Genomic DNA, 20,083 nt, shown 5'->3' with positions numbered 1-20,083 from the left:
TTTGATTTCTTTGTCTGAAAGCTGCCTATCCATATTCTTTGACCATTTGTCAATTGGGGAATGACTTGTATTTTTAAAAATTTGACTCAGTTCTCTATATGTTTGAGAAATGAGGTCTTTATCAGAGGTACTTGTTGCAAAAAAAAAATTCCCTAGTTTTCTGCTTTCCTTTTAGTTTTGGTTACATTGGTTTCATTTGTGCAAAAACTTTTTAATGTTATAAAATCAAAATTATATTTTATATTTTGTAATGCTCTCTATATTTTCTTTGGTCCTAAATTCTTTCTGTATCCATAGATCTGACAAATTAACTATTCCGTACTCTCCTAATTTGTTTATGGATCACCCTTTATGTATAAATTCATGTACCCATTTTGACCTTATCCTGGTATATGGTGTAAGATGTTTATCTATACCTAGTTTCTGCCATACTGTTCCCCAGTTTTCCCTGCAGTTTTTGTCAAATAACAAATCTTCTTCCAAAAGCTTAGATCTTTGGGTTTATCATATGCTAGATTATTATGGTCATTTATTGTAATGCAGTGTATACTGTGGAAGTCAACTGTTCCTGCAAAACATTCTGTTTCTATGTCCACCTGTTTCTCAGAAAGATTGTTCTTTTTCTCAACTGCTCCTTGAACCTCCTCTTTGTGGTTTTCAAGAATAAATTTCCCCAGTCTCTCCTGGGCTGTGGGTTCCTTTGTACTTTGTACTGGGGTGCCTCAGCACTAATGTCTGATTTTCCTTCTGATAAAACTTTTCTGCTTTTAACTCAGCTTGAATTCCTTTGCATTTTGAGGGGCGGGCTTTGCCCAGTTGACATTTTCTAATTTATTCCACTGATCCACTACTCTATTTTTTATCCAGTACTAGATTGTTTTGATAATTAGTGCTTTATAATACAGTTTGAAGTACGGTATGACTAGACCACCTTTCTTCACATTTTTTGAATTGATTCTCTTGATATGCTTGATCTTTTGTTTTTCCAGATGAATTTTGTTATTATTTTTTCTAGCTGTATAAAATAATTTTTGATAGTTTGATTGGTATGGCACTGAATAAAAAGATTAATTTAGGTAGAATTGTCATTTTTATTACATTGGCTCAGCCTACCCATGAGCAATTAATATTTTCCCAATTGTTTAGATCTGACTTTATTTGTGTGAAAAAGTGTTTTGTTATAATGTTCTTATAGTTCCTGGGTTTGTCTTGGCAGGTAGAATCCCAAGTATTTTATATTGTCTATTACTATTTTAAATGGAATTTCTCTTTCTATCTCTTTCTGCTGGACTTTATTGGTAATGTGTAGAAATGTTGATGTTTTTGTGGGTTTACTTTGTATCCTGCAACTTTGCTAAAGTTTTTATATAGTTTTTCAGATGATTGTGTAGGATTCTCCAAGTATAACATCATGCATCTACAAAGTGTGATAGTTTTGTTTCTTTATTACATATTCTAACTCCTTCAATTTCTTTTTCTTCTCTTATTACTATAGCTAACATTTCTAGTACAATATTGAATAATAGAGGTGATAATGGGCATCCTTGCTTCACCCCTGATCTTATTGGGAAGGCTTCCAGCTTATCCCCATTACAGGTAATGCTTGCCAATGGTTTTAGATAAATATTATTTATCATTTTGAGGTAAACTCCATTTATTCCTAGTTCTCTAGTGTTTTTAATAGGAATGGGTGTTGTATTTTGTCAAAGGCTTTTTTTGCATCTATTGAGATAATCATATGATTTCTGTTGGTTTTGTTATTGATATAGTCAATTATGCTCATAGTTTTCCTAATATTGAACTAGCCCTACATTCCTGGTATAAATCCCACCTGGTCATTAGATAATTGCAACTAAAGACAATTTTTCATAGTAGGAACAAGACAATACTGATAAGAACAAGTCTTCAAAAGGGGATGGGCCATTGTGTCTCGGCTCCTCCCCAGTTGTCTCATTTCTCAAGAAATGAGATTAGAGATAAGGTGGATGGTATATGACTTTTGGTAATATATTTCTCCAATCTGGGCCCCAGTCTTTCATTTCTAAGAGAGAAGAAATATACTTATGCTACCTAGAGAGGCAGTGTGGATAAAGGAGAGGGCATGCTGAACTTGCAGTCAGGAAGACCTGGATTCATCTCTTGCCTCTGACACTTACTAGGTATGTTTCTATGTCTCAGTTTCTCATCTGTAAAATGGACATAATTGTACCCATGGAACCTATTTCACAGGGTTGTTAGTCTATTATATTAAGTGCCTTGCAAACTTTAAAGTACTATATACGTTTCAATATTATTATTGCTTAAGAAGCAGCATGGTTTACCACTGATTTCAGAGTGAAAAAGAACTGGGTTTGAATCCTCTGACACACTGGCTGTGTGACCTTGGCAAGTCCCTTAACACTGTTTGCCTCAGTTTCCTCATCTGTAAAATGAGCTGAAGGAAATGCCATCTATGTATCCTAAAACTAAATGTCACTTTTGTCACCTCTCTGTACATGTTACTTATTTACAAATGTTACCAATGTGGTGCCAGCTATGGGAGGGGGCAGGGCCTGTACTAATGTGGGGACCTGACCACCCCTCTAACCCCTACCCCCGTGGGAGGGTGGAATGGTACAGGCAGTGGGATGGGGAGGCAGGGCTGGGTAAGTGGCCAGGGGTGGCAATAGCAGCCAGGACAGCAGCAGTGAAGGAACGATGGTGCTGATTAAGGAATTCTGTGTGGTTTTACTATGTTCAGTTCAAGAATACCAGGTTGGACAACTTTACTCTGTGGTTGAAGACAGCAAAAATGAAATAGGAGGCAGGAAAGGCACTGAAGTCTTAACAAATGAACCTTATGAGAAGGATGGAGAGAAGGGGCAGCACACATACAAGATTTACCACTTAAAGAGTAAAGTACCTGGGCTGGTCAGGATGATTGCTCCTGAAGTCTCCCGGTATTTCATGAGAAAGCTGGGAATGCATATCCCCAATGTAGAACAATTGTGATAAATGAATATATAAAGACAACTTCTTTATAAAAATTGAAACCTGGCACAAATCAGACTTAGGAACAACAGAAAATGAACATAATTTAGATCCTAACACATGGAAGATGGTTGAAATTGTCCATATTGATATTGTACACCAAAGTCAAGTAGAACCTGCGGGTTGCAAACTGGAGGCAGACCCAGCATTATTCCAGTCAGTCAAGAGGAAGAGAGGACCTTTGGGACCCAAATGGAAGAATGGCCAGGCAAATAACCAAGACTGTCCCCAAATGTGTGTTTACAAGTTAGTAAACATCAAATTCAAGTAGTGGGGTCTGCAGAGTAAAGTAGAAAACTTTATTCAAAAACAAGAAAAAATAATATTTACCAACTTTCACCACCAGCTCTTTTGTTGGATGGACAAGTGGATGGACCTGACTATTGGAAGAATGGAAGATGAGACCCCGAAAGAGCTAAAAGCTTCACATAATCAAGGTTAGTAAGGGGAACCAGTGCTGCCCATGACAAATGAGGAGGGATCTGACCAGTAATTTACAGTGTTGATGTTTCACAGGGGTGTGTGTGTGTGTGTGTGTGTGTTTGTGTATGTGACAATCTGTTCACATGTACCACTTTGTAAACATGCATGTATATGTGTATATCTGCAGCTGAATATAAAACATATGTAGAGCTATAGATACTTGTGTATATATGTACATAGATACATCTACTTAGGGAATTAGTACAATTTCTCCAGAGTACTGTACCTACAGCAAAAAAATGCAAAGGAAAATATTTTCATTATATATACCTGAAGCAGATTTTAGTAATTATAAGAGTAATGCCATTAATCGATGAATTACTAAAATGTAATCTAGCTGGTATGTTTCATGAATATCAGATTGTGAACCAATATATACATTTTTGTTGTTCTCTTAAACTTCTGTTAAAATTTTCTATTTTAGTCTCATGAGTAAACAGACTCCCAAAGCAAAAGTTAAAAAAAAGAAAAAAGGATCAGGAAAGAAGAAGAAAAGGCCATTTCTAGGGCAGGGGGAGGGAAGAAAACAAAATAAATTTCCATGATAATTTTGTTGTATATTTGAAAGAATAGCAAGTTATACATAGTAGAGTTGCAGTTTCATGCACAAGCATCTTTTTTATTCTACTATGTTATGGAAATATTTGTTTTATTCCATTAATTAAAAATAAAATTTAAAAAACAGAAAGGAGAACTAAATAGCCTGGGGTTGCTAAAGTTAAGGTAGTTAAAGCTAAGATATTTACCATATATGCCAACTATTAAAAATTTACTTTTTACTTATAAAAATATTATCATTTTGATTTTAGGCATTAATCACAATAGCCAGTATTTATATAGCATTTTGAGGTTTGCAAAGAACTTTACATATTTTATCTTACTTGATCCTCACAATAACCCTGTGAGATAGGTGCTATAATTATCCCCATTTTACAGAGTGGGAAACTAAAGCTGAGAGCAGTCAAATGGCTTGCCCAGAATCCAAGAGCTAGTAAATGTCTGAGACTGGATTCAAGATCTTCCTTACTCTAAGTTGAGTACTTCATCCACTCAGGGCATCAAGCATTAGCCAATAGGCAGGAGAGTATTCTGGGAGAAACTGGACCAGGAATATGAAAGCTAGGAAGTTAATAAATGCATTGCCCACTTAGGCATCTTACCCAGGGTCACACAGCTAGTAAGTGTCTGAGACTGGATTTGAACTCACATCCTCCTGACTCTAGGGCCAGTGCTCTTTCTACTGTGTGTGCCTTCTAGCTGCCTCTTAACAGCATAATTTTAAAATAAATAGCTGTACAAGAGAGACAATGTGTTCATAGAGTATTGTATTTCAAGTCAGACCTACATTCAAATTCCCGGCTCTGCTATTTACTGCCTCTGTAATCTTGTGCGAATCACGTAACCTCTCTGGGCCCCAGCTACCTTATCTGTACAAGGAGGGGGCTGGACTACCTGGCAGCCGAGATCCTTTCCAGCTCTCACTGCTAAGTGTAATGCAATAGTCAGCACTGGGAAAAATGAAACAGACCATTCCTTAAATGTGCTAGTTCAATATTTTTATTTATTCTTATGAATATCTAAATTCACAAGATATTGTGAAGGACAAACTGAAATAGAGGTGATCATAGGCTGACTACAATGAACTTTGGCATCGATTCTATGAGCTGAATTGTGCTCATATGTGTCTAGTTCATCTTATTCTTTCAATGAACTTTAAAAATTGTGGGACACCACAATAAGGAAATGATCTAAATACTAAATGTCATTTCGATATTCCTATAATTAGATGTGCTTTATAAATAAGAACAAACAGTATTCCATATTGCTTATTGGAACACCTTAAAAGAACCTGCAGCAATACTTTCAATGCTGTGCTGATCTTTACATCTGGCTTGGTCATTGGTTTATTAAATTAGCTTGAATTACTAAAGAAAAAATGAAGGCATACAAAAATCTTTAGAAATATGGTACTCTGATTTGTTGGCTGTGGTTTAGATATGGTCTGGTTTGAGTGTGGGCAGGAGTTAGATTAATCACTGGTTCCAACTACTTTTCCAGGATATTGGCATAATCCAAAAATACTTTGGTTTACAGAATCCCTTGTTTCTTTAAAAACTGCTCAAGTGACACCTTCAGGAGGCCTTCTTCATACTTCCAGTTTCTAGAGCCCTCCTCCCAAATAAATTTATGTTGCTTTTAATTTGTATCTGCTTATTTGTGCACATGTGTCTCCTCTAACAGAACTTAAGCTCTTTGAGAGCAGGGACCCTTTGCTTGGCCCAATGCCTGGCACAAAGTAGATGTTTCATAAATGCTTGTCAATTGGTTGATTTTTGCCCTGTGTTCTCACTTCCCTTAGCCAATTTTTAACCAGGATGATTGAGATATGAGTAGGGAAAGTGGCTGTTGTGAGTATCATGAGCACACATGCATAATAAAATTGGGATTTGGGGCTAGGGATGGACAGATAATAGTGGATTAGTACTGGCTGAGGGTAAATGTGGACAAGGATGGTGGTGATAGTAGATGAATTTCCATTATGGGTATTATGACAAATTTACAGATATTTTTAGAAGCATACAAAAAGGAAATATTGGACTAGATTATTTCTCTGAACTCCTTCCAGCATGGAATCCATCCTTAATAAATGTTGAATGAATTAATGATTCTTGTTCGGTGAACATACAGTCCTAATTTCTGCTTCTATAGGAATGTTTGTTGTAGGTTATGTCCTGTTCTCACTTGGGTTCTTAAAAGAAGACCTTAAACCATGAGGTTTATGTCAGAGGTACAGAACTCTGTAATAGTCTTCCTCTTTTATTTGGACACGCACACAAAAAAGTGACATGGTGATACACTACGTTTGCCTGGGCAGATCAAAGGCTCTGAATCATTTGTAAGGAAACAGATGGGTGTGTTTAAAATCTGCCTCAGCAGATTTCCTATTCTGGAAAACCTTCCTAATCTCTTTAAGGAATAGTTGTCAGTCTCTGGGGGAGTTCACAAGGAAAGCTGCTTGCCCAGAAGTCCCTGCTGGGGGCACTCAGCGTCCCTAGAAATCACAACAATTTCATGGGGTGGTTGATGCCCAGGAAGCCCTAGAACAGCTCTCTGTGGAGTAGAAGAGGGAAACTCCTAGACACAGAAACCTAGCAATAGCAAATCATTAAAGTCCCACTTAGTATCTGTTGCTACAACTAAACGGTAACCAATGCTCTCTCCAATTACTTCAGTTAATGATTGCTATTTCCACTGAAGCTTGATGCTGATCTCAAGCCAGGATTCAAAAACACGGTTTTCTTTCTAATATCAGAATAAGTTTTTATTTGTCTAAAGTTAGTTTATCATTTGGAATTCAGGAGGGGAAAAGTATAGTCTGATTTCATATTCCTTTCAAAATTTGTGTCTGTGAACCATAATACTCAGCATACACTTCAGGATAGATCCCTTCTAATTCTTCCTCCTTCAAACAATAGTGACTCATGTAAAAATGTTTTGGAGCCCATTATCTTTTGCATAAGACTTTAGTATTGCATTGTTTCATATAAAAACATCGGAAGCCCATCAGAGAATAAGATACTTAGAGATTCCCAAGGAAATATTTAAAAAAAAACACAACTAAAAATAAGGCTGGTGGGTAAACTTCTTGCTAAAGTGAACCTACACCACACAGATTAAGATGAAATGAGTCATTTAATAATTAAGTTGAATAAAAACATTAAAAAAAAAGAAAGCACACTCCTTAGAAAGACAGGTACCCTGCCAATCTGGACAGATAGTTTTGTTTTGGAAATACTAGCAAGAACTAAAAATCTTCAAGATTTTGCAAGCTTATTTCTCAAAAATTAATGAGGACATGAATAGCTAGGTGGCCTAGTGGAGAGACAGCTAACCCTGGTGTCATGAATCTTGCCACAGACATTTCCTAGTTGTGCCATCCTGGGCAAGTCTCGGTAACATCTCTCAGCCTCACTTTCCTTATCTGTAAAATAGAGATAGTAGCTATAATAATAGCACTTGTCGCCCAGAGTTGTGAAGATCAAATAAGACAATACATACAGAATGTTATATAAATGCTGGCTATTAGTATTACTTACTACTCTTGTTATTTATTATTATTGTTGTTATTATTATTACTGCTGCTTCTCACCTTGAAGGCTCGCCAGTCCAACTCCTGCACTTTGGAGTTCCGGTTGTGGACCACTGTCTGGTCTTCTCCTCTCTCCGCCCCCCCCCCCAGGGTCACGGAGAGTTCCAAGCCTCGTTCCTGTCCCCTTCGTTCCTTCCTGTTCCTGGGGACACTGTCGCTGAGTTCCAGGTGCCTCTTTGCGCTGTGAGGGCCAGGATGCGTCGGGAGAAAGGCCTCGTGCAGCCCCTAAACTGTAGGCCTTCGCATCCCCGCGGACCAGCACGGGCATGGCACCGGAGGGTTTAGGCGCCAGGCACCTTATCCAACACCCGAAATCGCTTTGAATGCATGGGACTGACACGGACGGAGAGTCCCCTGGCTAAACTGCTGCCTCCCTGCTCCCTAGGAGGATGGATAGGTGTGTGGGTCCCGGAGGTCGGGTGGGGAGAACAGACTTGGGGGGGGTTGGGGGAGGTGCTTGAGCTTAACTGGCCAAACGGGGCTGCTAAGGTGCGCCCCGGGCATTCCCAGTCGGGGCTGGCCCAGGCCCCACGGCCTCGGGGGCCTCGCGTAGCTCTTCCAAGCCAAAGTTCTCCTCTTCTCGGGCCTCGGGGGCAGGCTGAGGGAAATACGTTAAGGAGGGAATTCGCAGCTGTTGCTGGGAACGGGCTCATCACAGAGGCTGCGCCTTCCAAAGCTCCAGAAAGCCTTAGGGCTGGGGTCTAAGGGGGAGCGCTCTTCCATCGCAGCGCAACCACCCCGGACAAGGAGGAGGCTGGGCGGCGGGCCAAGCCTGCGGCTTGGCGGTCCCGGGCCGGGGGGGGCGGGTGGCGCCCGTCTCCGGGAAGGCACCGGGCTGGGACAGCGCGGGGGACGGGCCGCAGCCGCCGCCCGCCGCCCGTTAGCGCGGCTTCCCGAGCCAGAACGCCCGAGGGTAGCCCTGGGTCATCGGAGAGCGTGTCCGCTGGGGTCTCCATGGCGATGCTCCTCTGGCTCCCAGCACGCCCGCTTCGGTTGGCATGGAAGCCGCTACCTCGAGGACCGGTCGTGCCTTCGATTGGCCCGATTCAACAGACGCGGGTGGCTTGAAAGTAATTATTGCTCAGCTCTCCCGACAGCTTCTGCAAGGAGCTGGAGCTGAGCGCTCCGGCTGGAATCTATTAACACTCCCCGCCCCTTCTCTCCCCTCCCCTCCCCCACCCCACTCTCCCAACCCCACCCGCAGCCCTTCCAGCCCCAATCCCGGAGCGCACTGGTTAATTGGAAGGTCTATATATACAGGCGGGACCAGCGAGCGCTGCGGGTTCCAAGCTGGTTTGGGCATCGCCTGTCTGGTCGGTGGGAGGAGGGCCGAAGAGCGGTGCCACGCCGGTGTCCAAGTTCGGACGTGACCTTCACGTTGTAATGTATTGTTTGCCTTGAGTTCGGGAGTGTGGAAGAGGGCTCTCGGGGTTGGGGAGGGAAAGACATGCGGTAAGAAAGTACTCCCAAGTTCTAGGTTTAGACAGACGTTCAAATAAAATTAACATTTAGTACCCTTGAGTTGTGAAACGATTTCTAGACTGGAGGCTCTTTCTAGGAGGATGTGCTTTGTGGAAGTCTCTCTCAAAACTTCTCCCAGTTCTCATCGAGGACTGCAAGAGACATACATATTCAAGTGTGCTTTGCTCAAAAACACTTTCCGGACTTTTAATGCTGCTTCTCCTTACTTCAGTAGTTGCTTTACTGGAGGAAGGAAAGCCTGTCTCCATGGCTTGCTAAGGACTCCTATACCTTTGTATTGGGCGGTGGGGAGGCAAATGGAGAGGGTGGATTATCTGGCTTATCTATCTCTCCCTGCTCACAGTGGCCTGGGGAGACTAAGGCAATGCATCGCAGCACATCTCCAAGGGCAGGATTCCTCTGGCCCCCGCAGCCCGAAGCCAGGAGATCTGTCAGGTGGTTGCCAGATCTCAGCCCGTCCAGGACCCCCCTCAAAGAACTGTGCTAGGGCTGCTAACTGAAAATGGGCAGTACAGGAGGACGTGTGGCCAGGTAACTTCGAGAGCCCTGGGGGAAGCATCCATGTTCTGAACGTCCTTGTTTATCAAGCAATTTGTTTGAGGCAACTGAATCTTTTGTTGGCTTTTTTTTTTAAGTACTAACAAGTACTGTTGTTAAACTTTAGTCTTCTACTTTAAAATATCCCGGTGGGAGTACTGAGAGCTTCTCGATTGCTATTACCTATAATACCCTTTGATAGAATTCTTGATTAATGTAGCCTCAGAACTCTGTAAGCCACAGCAAAAAGTCTTAACGATTTCATGAAGGTGAGGAATCGGAACAGGCAAAGTGTTGTTATTTATGATGGATATAGAACTAGGCTGGTGACAGGTCGATAGGAGTTCAAATCCAGAATCTGCCACACAAGGGCTAAGTTACCATCGGTCTGCAACTCCCTAACTGGAGATATGCATTGGTGGATGGAGTTTATTAGGAGCTTTCTACTGCTGAAATCACAAGTCTGGACAAAAAAAGTTGGATGATTACAGGAACAGACTAAAACCTTAATATTACAGGCAGAAGTAACATCAAATTCTAGAAGGAAATGGAAGGGGCTAAGCATTTATATATCACCTACTATATTCCACGCACTGTGCTAAGAGCTTTACAAATATCTCATTTAATCATCACAACAACCTTTAGAAGTAGGTGCTGCTATTATCCCCATTTTTACAGCTGAGGAAACTGAGGCAGAGGTTAAGTGACTTGCTGAGGGTTACACAGCTAGTAAGTGAAGACAGATTTAAACTCAGCTCTTCCTACCTCCAGGCCAAACACTATCCACTGTGCAACCTGCTGCCTCCTGGATTAGGTATTGTTTTCAATAGTTTTTCAATAGCTCTCAGTAGTTATTACTGGGTAGTATACAGCTAATTCAAACTTTGAGGTCCAAAGTTTACCTGGAAAACTTCAGAACAAACAGTTGCTGTACTGTTTTGTGATGCTCAGATAATGTGCTCCCAGGGCTTTTGTGAGAAAAGGTCTTTATACACTTAATTGCTATAGAATAAGAACTATAATTGTTATACAGGTACTGATGAAGACTGGACTCAACCTTAGATTAGTGTTCTTTCCATGCTACCACATTTCATTCTATGCTGGCACCCCTGCATGAATACCACTTATCTTAGCCTCCACCTCTCCCTCTGAGCATTTTTGGTTTTGCCTTTGATCTGTGGAAACTCTCCTTTAATACATCACACTTGTGGATGGGATGTGTGGGATGGGGCAGTTACTCTCTTTAGGGAAGGAGAGAGAATGGTAGACTTCTTAGAGTGCAGGTAGTCAAGTCCTGTGGCATCTCTTTGATCAAGGGAGGATTGTTTTGTTAGTATAAGAAAAAGGAAACAAATTCAGATCGGGTAGAACTAGAGGGCTGATATAGGTTATACCATTGGCTGGAGTGGCTTTGGGTTGTCAGATGGGCATGCTAGTAGGAGCTCCAGCACCTGTAATTTACGAATAAGAACAGTAACTCTGTGTTTGGTATATGTGATCCCCAATATAACCCTGTTAGGGATTATATCAATTTCACAGGTCAAAAAGCAGGCTTAGAAGGAAACAGCAATTTGCCCCAAAGTCATGAATCTGGAATTAATTTTCCCTCTTCCTCTCTCCCCCTCTCTCCCTCTGTTTGTGTATACACACACACACACACACACACACACACACACGCACGATATATATATTGCATATATATTCCAAAAATATTCCTAAGGTATTGCTGTGATGATAATGTTAATCATCCTTTGGTCAAAAACCTTTATTGGCTCCCCATTCCCCTATAAGATGAAATACTAGTTTCTTATCCTGGTATTTAAGGCTTTCTCTCCACAGTCAGGCTGCTGCCCCTTTTCCAGTAAATAATATTGCATTTTATTTACTCTTCAGTGATTTTATATCCCAGCCAAACTGAACTACTATCTCTTCCCCAAACAACTCTTCTTTTGTCATCTCTTATGCCTCTGCTCCATGACTGGAGTATTCACTCTCTTCATCAATTCAATACATATCAACAAACTTTAAGTCCTTAATATTTTTACAGAATTGGGAGGTGATGACAATAAAAAAAAAAAAAACAATCTGTCCTTAAAGAGTTTGAGTTTTGGGGGTACTGGTGGTGGAAAATACATTTATACATTTAATCAGATATAAAGTAATTCCAAGGTTCTCATCTGTAAAATGAGCTAGAGAAGGAAATGGTGAATCACTCTAGTATTTTTGCTAAGAAACCCCCAAATGGGATCATGAAGAGTCAAAGGTGACCAAAATGCCTGAACCACAACAAATTCCAAGAATGAGGGTGCCAATCACTGAGCAGAGGCTGAAGTGGGTATGGATCAGGAAACCCATTATGTAGAAGGGGCACTTGAGCTGTGAAGGAAGGAAGGAAGCTAGGAGATGAGGGATGAAATGCTTTACAAACTTGGGAGAGCAATTATGCAAAGGTATTTAAGTGGTGGGAAATAGAATGCTATGTATAGGAGAAAAGGGTAGCAAGCTTGTTTGACTAGAATTTTGCAAAGGATAATAATGCGGTTTCATGCTGTGTTTTGGGGACCATCTCCAGTCCAAGCAAAGGCATTTATTGAGAGTAATACCTCTCAGGAATCAGGCTGGGTTCCAAGAAGAACTGGCAACTTCAGTAAGACAAGACATGCAATTTCATAGTATAATGATGCTGGTTACACAACCAAAATTATGAAAAAGGCAAGAGAGGTTTGTCAGGGATTAGGTAACAGAGAGAGGTCCCAGCCTCGGTGGTACTGCACATGCAATTACCCATAATGCATACAGAAAAGTCCAAATTGGGGGGGGGATTAACATATCATAATGATATTGTAATAAGCCTCTCTATGTCATAAGTTCACCTGAAGGACAGCTTTTGCTGTTATTGCGCAAGTACCTACTTAGGGGAAGTCCTTTCTATCATTTTGGGTTCTACATCCTGCTCGGGCAATCCTGGTAGTGCTGCTTTCTAATTGACTGGCTATCCTATCTGAGACTAGATGGTTGTGTTTGTGGTTGAATGTATGGAATGCCTGGTGTTTCTGTGAGAAATATGAGTTCATGGACACACCTGCTGTTTCTGTGAGAAATATGAGAAGAATTGGGTCTGGGGGCAGTGGCTAGCTAGAGGCAGTGGCTAGGATTCCATCACATGGACATACCTGCTGTTCTGGTGGGGCAGTGAGGCATATATGAGGAAATTAGGATATTGAGTCTGGGGTGGGGTGGGGCAGTGGCTAGGTAGGAGCAGTGGGTCTGCTGTTCAGTGAGGCCTATGATTGAGTCAGGGGCCTGTGGTGTGGTTATATCAGGACATGCCTGCTATTCAGTGAGGCTGGGGACAGCTTTATTCGTATTCCATCAGTGAGACTGGAATGGCAGGTGGGAGCCAGGATAAGGATTTTGTATTTTGTCCTGGAGGGAACCATTGAATATTTTTGAGTAGGGGTATGTGACGTGGTGTTAGGTAAGTATTTTAGGAATTATTAATTTGGTGGTCTGTAGTGGATGAATTGGAAAGGTGAAAGAATGGAGGGAGACAAATTAGGAGGCTACTGTAGTAGTATGAATGGAAGGCGGTAGAAGACCTGAACTAGAGTAGAGTGGAAGAACTGTGATTAGAGTGAAGAAGAAAAATGGGAAAGAAGTTGTGGAGGTAGGGTAAATAAGACTTAACAATTGACTTCATATGGTGGTTGAAGTAGTAGGAAGACTCTGATGACTTGGAATTACTGGAAAGGTAGTTGTGCCCTTAATAGAAATGGGGTAGTTGTAGGAAGGGAAATGTGTTGGGGATGTTGGTGGTGGTAGTGGAATGTTTCTCTGTTGGGTATTTTGTGTTTGAGATGCCCCTGATATATCTATCCAGGTGGGCGTGTCCAACTAGCAGTGAGTAGTAACATGGCATTGTAGTTCAGGAGAGAAATTAGATTTGCCTATTCTTTTCTTGATTTCTTCAACTGCTAGTACCCTTTCCAAGCTACCTTGTATTTAACTACTTTGTACATATTTCTGTTTGTATTCACTTTATATTTATGCTCTACATATTTTTCTATGTACTACTGTGTACATATGATTGAGTAGGGATTGTTTCATTCTGTGTACTTGTGTCAATACTGCCTGACAAAAAGAAGGTCCTTAATAAATACTTGTTGATTGAATGATAGATTTGGGAGTCATTTGCAAGGAGATGATAACTGAACACATTGGGAGCTGATGAGATCACCAGGAAAGAGAAGAAAATGTAGCCCAGGACAGAACCTTGGGACACACTGGGCATGAACTAGCAAAAGACAGAGTGAGAAGTGAGTAAAAAGTAGAGAGTGAGAGACAGATCCAAGAAGACAGGAACTGGGGGTAGGAACTATCATTGTCAAAAAACTGCAGTCAAGTAGAATTAGGATTTAGAAAAGGTAATTGGATTTATGATTGAGATCACTAATAACATTAAAGAGAGTAATTTTAGTGTCTGGTGGCTGCCCTGATTGCAGAGGATTGAAAAGTAAATTCTTGAGGGCAAGATCTTTGGCTCACAGGTGCCTAGTATAGTGCTTGATCTATAGATGTTTAATAAATGTTTGAGTCCAATTATTCAAATTGCTAAAAACAACAATTTATAGGTGGATTTATACTCTTTTGCTTTGGAGATTGAAACTAAGATGATGATGATGATGATGATGACAATGATGATAGATAGTATTTGTGCCAGGCACTGTGCTAAGCATTTTCCACGTCTCGGTTAATCCACAACAACTCTGGGAGGCAGACAGATGAAGTGATTTGCCCAGGGTCATACAGGAAGGATTTGAATTCAGGTCTTCCTGTCTCCAGGTCCAGTTTTCTAACTACTATACCACCTAGATGCCTAATAGGGTTCAGATAAGATTGAGGAACATAATTGCATAGTTCCTCTAATCAGTAAAGTTGCATTCCCTCTTTATGGCAAGAAAGAGAAAAATCCTTCCTGAAGCAATCATAATTTTGGGGGCTATAAATCTGTGTAGTAGATAGGATAGAGTATTAAAATGGAAAGAAATACAAATTAAATCAATACCATCTTTGCTTCTGAAAATGACATGCCAATCTCCAATTCACTGTCCTCTTGTACCACTGGGCTTCCCTGCCTCCTCTGGCCAGTACTCCCATATATGTGTTGTTTCTCCCATTAGAACATAAGGATCTTGAGGACAGGGGACTTATTTTTTCTTTTTGCTGTCTAGTGCTTGGTACATTGTAAGCACTTAAAAAATGTTCATCCATACATACAAGTATTTCCAGCATTAGGGAAGAATGTCCCCAGACTGGCAGTCTGGATGGACTTGGTAAGTATAGTCTTTACTAAGATGGTACACTTGAACTCTTGGTTTCTAGTTTCTGACTAGATAACCCTCACCATCTGCTTTCTCTGTGACTTCTCTTTCTCTTTTCCTCCAATCTAACTAGCATTTCTTAATCTCTTATTGTACATGCCCCATACCCTGAGGAAGAGAACCATTTGATAGCTTCCTGTTTAGACAAATCTTACCCCTAGTTACCAAGAATAATTTTTTTTTTCGTACTTGACACCCAAGAATCCTGATTTACTGGAGAGATGGCTTTTTGGGAGGAGGGAAGGTTGAAAGAGGGTTTGAAGTCAACCCTTCAAATCTCTCAAAATATGTTAGAGATAGAAAGGACCTTAAGGATTATCCCAATTAACTCTAGGTTTTACAGAAGAGGAAATGGGGGTGGGGAGATGGGGAAAATGATTTAGATTAAAAGTAAAGTGAACCACAGTATGAGAAGTGTAGGAGAAGGCATACTTTCTGGGATGCCAGACCCTCTCAGGGTGGGGGAAATTCTTTCTCAGGAGTCCTGTTCTCTGAACCTTCTCAGAAGGCACTATGCTGAGAGAAGAGATACAGGGGGAACATTAAAAAAGACAAAAGAGGGGAAGAGCCAGGGCCATAGCAGAAGGCTCTCTCAATTCTCTTTTGAAATTGACATTGAGCTGAGATGGACCCCCAAACTCATAGAGTCAGACTGTCAGCTAAACAGCCTTATAGACCACCTTGGCCAACTTTCTCATTTTACAGAAGTAGAAACAGACACAATTAGTGTCAGAACAGGGACCAGAACCTAATTTTCCTGGCTCTCAGGCCAGTCAGTCAATAAACATTAAGTGCCTATGTTCCAGGCCCTGCAATAAGCACCAGGTATACAAAAAGAGACAAAAGACAGTCCTTACCCTCGAGGAGCCTGCAATCCTTAATCAGGTTGTTAAAATTTGACTCCCAGAGGCCCCTGGTCTCTTGACTCAGTACAAGAACATAAGAAAGGAGATTTTCAGTCATTTCATTTTCTTCCTCCTAACCCAGCACCCAACTTCCCATCTTAAGTAGTGAGAGAAGAGGGCAAAGCTTCCCAAAGGAATGGGGGAAGCAGAAGCATTCCTAGGAAAACATGGCCCTGGCTCCTCCTCTCTTTTTTGTCTTTCTTAATGTTCCCCCTGTAACTCTTGTCCCAGGATAGTGCCTTCTAAGAAAGTTAAGAAAACAGGACTCCTAAGGAAGAATTTCCCCCACATTGAGAGGATCTGGCATCCCAGAAGTATGCCCTCTCCTACACTTCCTCTCATATTGTAGTTCACTTTACTTTTAATCTAGTAATACTTTCCTAGGGCAGCCCAGAGGATAGAATGCTGGGCCTGGAATCAGGAAGACCTGAGTTCAAATTTGGATTCAGACACTTACTGTCTGTGTGACCCTGGGCAAGTCACTTAACCTTGTTTGCCTCAGCTTCCTCATCTGTAAAATAAGCTGGAGAAGGAAATGCAATGATTCCAGTATCTTTGCCAAGAAAACCTCCAAAGGGGTCATGAAGATCTGGATACTACTGAAAAAAGCCTACTAACAACAATCCTTTCCAAGGGGTGCCTTGTTTTCTGAAAACTTTGGGGAATTTTGAGAAGCTATGGAGGTCAAAAAGTTGCAGTTAGGGAGGTAGAGCTAGCCCCAGGAAGAGTTGGGCCAGAGGTTTAATTTTTTCATTTGCCTCTGCTGAACCCGAACATTTTCTGTTAGTCATTCATTGGTAGGAGATGGGGGAAGATGCTTGGTCATCTTTGTCCATTGTCCATGAGACTGTTCTGCAAAATGGTTCCTGAAGTATCATCTGCTGCCTGCACTGGGACACCAGCTCACAGGCATCATATCTAGGCTGGGACATCCTCAGATCTCTCATTTCACAGATGAGGAAAGATACCTATACCCTTCTTGTTGAAGAAAGTCAATCTAATCTTACTGACTTGAGATAAACCACAGATTTATCTGGGCCCTCAATTATGAATTAGCTCATTCTTCTAGCATTTATTTGAAGTCTTACCTACTGGGTGCAGAAGAAAAAAACAAAGACACTTAGCAAGGAACATATATGATGGTAGGGAGAAATATAAACCTACAAGAAATTTACTGATACAGAATGGAAAGGACAAATGAAGCTGTCCTCAGAATTTAGAAGAGGGATAGAGAATTTGAGATTCCCAGCAATCTGGGAAGGCTGAGAAGAACTGAAAGTTGAGGAAACTCCATATCCCTTCCTTCCTTCCCTGTTTCATAAGGGCCTCCTTATCTATTGCTAATCCTGAGTGTTAACTGTGTGCTTGATCTATATAGCTTGTTCTATGCTAATTCTTTGCCTCATCAATTTCTTTGTCTTCCATGAGTTAATACATCATAGATCCAGAAAGGACTTTAGGAGGGGCTTAATCTAACACCTTTATTTTTACGGATGAGGAAACTGAGGCCAAGAGATTAAGTGTCTTGCTCAATGTCACACAGGTAGTAAGTCAAAATTGGAACACAAATTTTCTGACTTCCACTTCAGTATTCTTCCCATGACCACATACTGTCTCCTTCCCTTCTTGCCTACTAAGAAGTTAAATTCTCTTTCCCTTCCGTTCCTTCCTGCCACTCTACTTTCTAGGTCTAGTTCTCCTTCTGTCTTATTTGCTTCCAAATTTCTAGAAATAAGCATGACCAGTATTTCCACTTACTACCTATTCACACTTTAGCTGAGCAATCTGAGTTCCTTCCTGGCTATTGTGCCCACTGCCCACTGTTGAGACAGCTTTCTTGAAGGGTTACAACATTTAATATCAAAACACCTTCCTTCTTGAAACCTTTGTCCTTTGTATGCCTATGATATGGCACTGCCCTGTTTCTCCCATCCTCATTCTTTCCTATTTTTCCTGCTGTCTCTTCTTTCAGCTTCTTAAATGTAGCTTCAGTCCTGTGCAATTTCATTGATTCTATTGGTAGCTCCAGCCCCTTTCCCAAACTGTCAGTTCAGTTTATTAAATATATATTATATATACCATATTAAAAATATACTATGCACAAGAAAGGCACCATGCTTATCTTAACTCTTTAACTGCCTACCTGATTTTCCATCTCTACCAGGATGTCCTGCAGACTCTAAACTAAAACTGGCTAAAAAGAATACTTTTGTCACCAATTCCCAAGTCCATCTCAAACAAGCCAACTATTTTCCCTTGATGCATAGGTTCCCAAAGTGGGGGATAGCATCCCCTGGGGGGTACCGGAACGGTCCAGGGGGCTGTAGTAGCCTCAGGTGCAATGGGGGGGCATTGAATAAAAATAAGGGAACGATGGAAGCGTAAGGAAAGAAGAGAAGAGAAGAAAATATTGAAAAACCGTTCTTACATGTTTCATCTGTCATGTAACAGAGTTAAAGTTGTAGTGATTATATTAATTTCCACATAGACACACAAAATGCAAGTTTTAACCAAACAGTGGTCAAGTCTGTGGACAGTTCTTAACGAGCAAGTGTTGACAGGCAAACATGTCATGCATTGTCCAGAAGTCCAGCATGTAGTGGCAGGAATATGTGCATATGATGATTTGTTTACAATAGGATATTATATGGTTACATGATGCAATATTGCATCATTAAAATTTCAATGCAGGAAAAACTCCCACAAATTTGCAATAAATTATTAAATTTAAGATATGTCATTTAATTTTTTTTTTAGTCAATTAGGGTTAAGTGACTTGCCCAGGGTCACACAGCTAGTAAGTGTCAAGTGTTTGGTCTGAGGCCGGATTAAGATATGTCATTTTTTAAAAAAAATATTTTTTTTAAATGACAAATTTTAAAAAAACTGTTAAAGGATGAAGGAAAATAGATTTCCAGGGGGGCACTGAGTAATTTTTTTTTTGAAAAAGTGGTAGTAAGCCAAATAAGTTTGGGAACCTCTGCCTTAATGGAATAACCAATCAGTCACTTGTGCTTAAAACCTGGCATCTTTAATTCTTTCAGTCTCTGACCCCTTGCATCTAGTCAGTTTTATTGATTTTTTTTTGTCTCTTTATGTGACATTATTTTCCACTTTTACTGAACCACCATCTTTCCAGATTTCATTTCCTCTTGTCTAGAAGATGGCAACAGCCCGTTATCTGATTTTTAATCTTTTTCTTCTTCCTCTCTCTAATCTATTACATACCCTGCTGTCAGTAATATCTTCTAGTTCTGACTTTGTCACTACTCTCCCCACTTGGAAACCTTAAGTAGTTCCTCATTTATCTCCCAAATAATAATCATGCCATTCAGCTTGGGATTCAAGGCTTTCTACCATCTGGCCTCTACCAAGCTTCCCAGCCTCCTCACATCATAATAACCCTTCAAATATTCTTAATTATATCAGGTTGGACTGTCCTCTTCTTGAGCTTTCTCTGTTTCATTAACTTTGCTCACTATGTTCCTCATGATTAGAATGTTATCCTTTGCCTTATGGAGTCAAACCCATCTTTTAAAAAATATTCTATTTAATTAATTAATTTATTTTTGTGAGGCAATTGGGATTAAGTGACTTGTCCCAGGGTCAGCTAGTAAGTGTCAAGTGTTTAGGCTGGATTTGAACTCAGGTCTTCCTGACTCCAGGGCCAGTGTTCTATCTACTGTACCACCTAGCTGCTCCAAACCCATTCTTTTTTTAAAAAAATTGTTTATTTTTAGTTTTCAGCAATCACTTCCATAAGCTTTAGAGTTTTAAATTTTCTCTCCCTCTCTCCCTGCCTCCCTCCCCAAGACAGCATGCAATCTGATATAGGCTCTACATATATGTTCTTATTAAACATATTTTCACATTAGTTGTGTTGTAAAGAAGCATTAGAACCAATAGGAGAAACCACAAGAAAGAAGAAATGAAACAGAAAAAAAAGAGCAAATAGTATGCTTCGATTTGCATTCAAACTCCATAGTTCTTTCTTTGGATGTGGATAGCATTTTCCATCATGAGACCTTTGGAGATGTCTTGGATCCTTGGCATTGCTGAGAAGAGCTAGGTCTAATAAAGTTAGTCATCACACAAGGTGGCTATTACTGTGTAGA

At 40.6% G+C, this 20,083-nt stretch overlaps 2 protein-coding genes and 1 pseudogene across 3 annotated transcripts in view; all 3 read left to right on the top strand.

The window, feature by feature from the left end:
- LOC110195228 (butyrophilin-like protein 2) overlaps positions 1-1,573 on the top strand; it is a 55,031-nt gene extending 53,458 nt beyond the window's left edge. Inside the window, exon 6 of the mRNA XM_078156983.1 lies at positions 1,496-1,573. Within this exon, the coding sequence (XP_078013109.1) occupies positions 1,496-1,499 (4 nt within the window). The 3' untranslated portion in view covers positions 1,500-1,573. The remainder of the gene's footprint in view (positions 1-1,495) is intronic.
- A 1,074-nt stretch (positions 1,574-2,647) lies between these two features.
- LOC110195230 (phosphatidylinositol transfer protein beta isoform-like) lies at positions 2,648-9,014 on the top strand (annotated as a pseudogene). Its single transcript, XR_013487821.1, has 3 exons — positions 2,648-3,467; positions 7,754-8,733; positions 8,924-9,014. The product of XR_013487821.1 is annotated as a phosphatidylinositol transfer protein beta isoform-like (transcript).
- The window catches only part of CCNA1 (cyclin A1), a 33,798-nt gene continuing 22,332 nt past the window's right edge, over positions 8,618-20,083 (top strand). The window contains 5 exon segments of the mRNA XM_078146202.1: positions 8,618-8,702; positions 8,785-9,021; positions 9,024-9,043; positions 9,489-9,521; positions 9,524-9,676. Of these exon segments, the coding sequence (XP_078002328.1) occupies positions 8,618-8,702; positions 8,785-9,021; positions 9,024-9,043; positions 9,489-9,521; positions 9,524-9,676 (528 nt within the window).

The sequence above is a fragment of the Phascolarctos cinereus genome, unplaced genomic scaffold, assembly GCF_003287225.1.
Source record: "Phascolarctos cinereus isolate Bilbo 61053 unplaced genomic scaffold, phaCin_HiC Scaffold_726;HRSCAF=1367, whole genome shotgun sequence".
Lineage (NCBI taxonomy): Eukaryota > Metazoa > Chordata > Mammalia > Diprotodontia > Phascolarctidae > Phascolarctos > Phascolarctos cinereus.
This window is presented reverse-complemented; position numbering and strand designations above follow the sequence as displayed.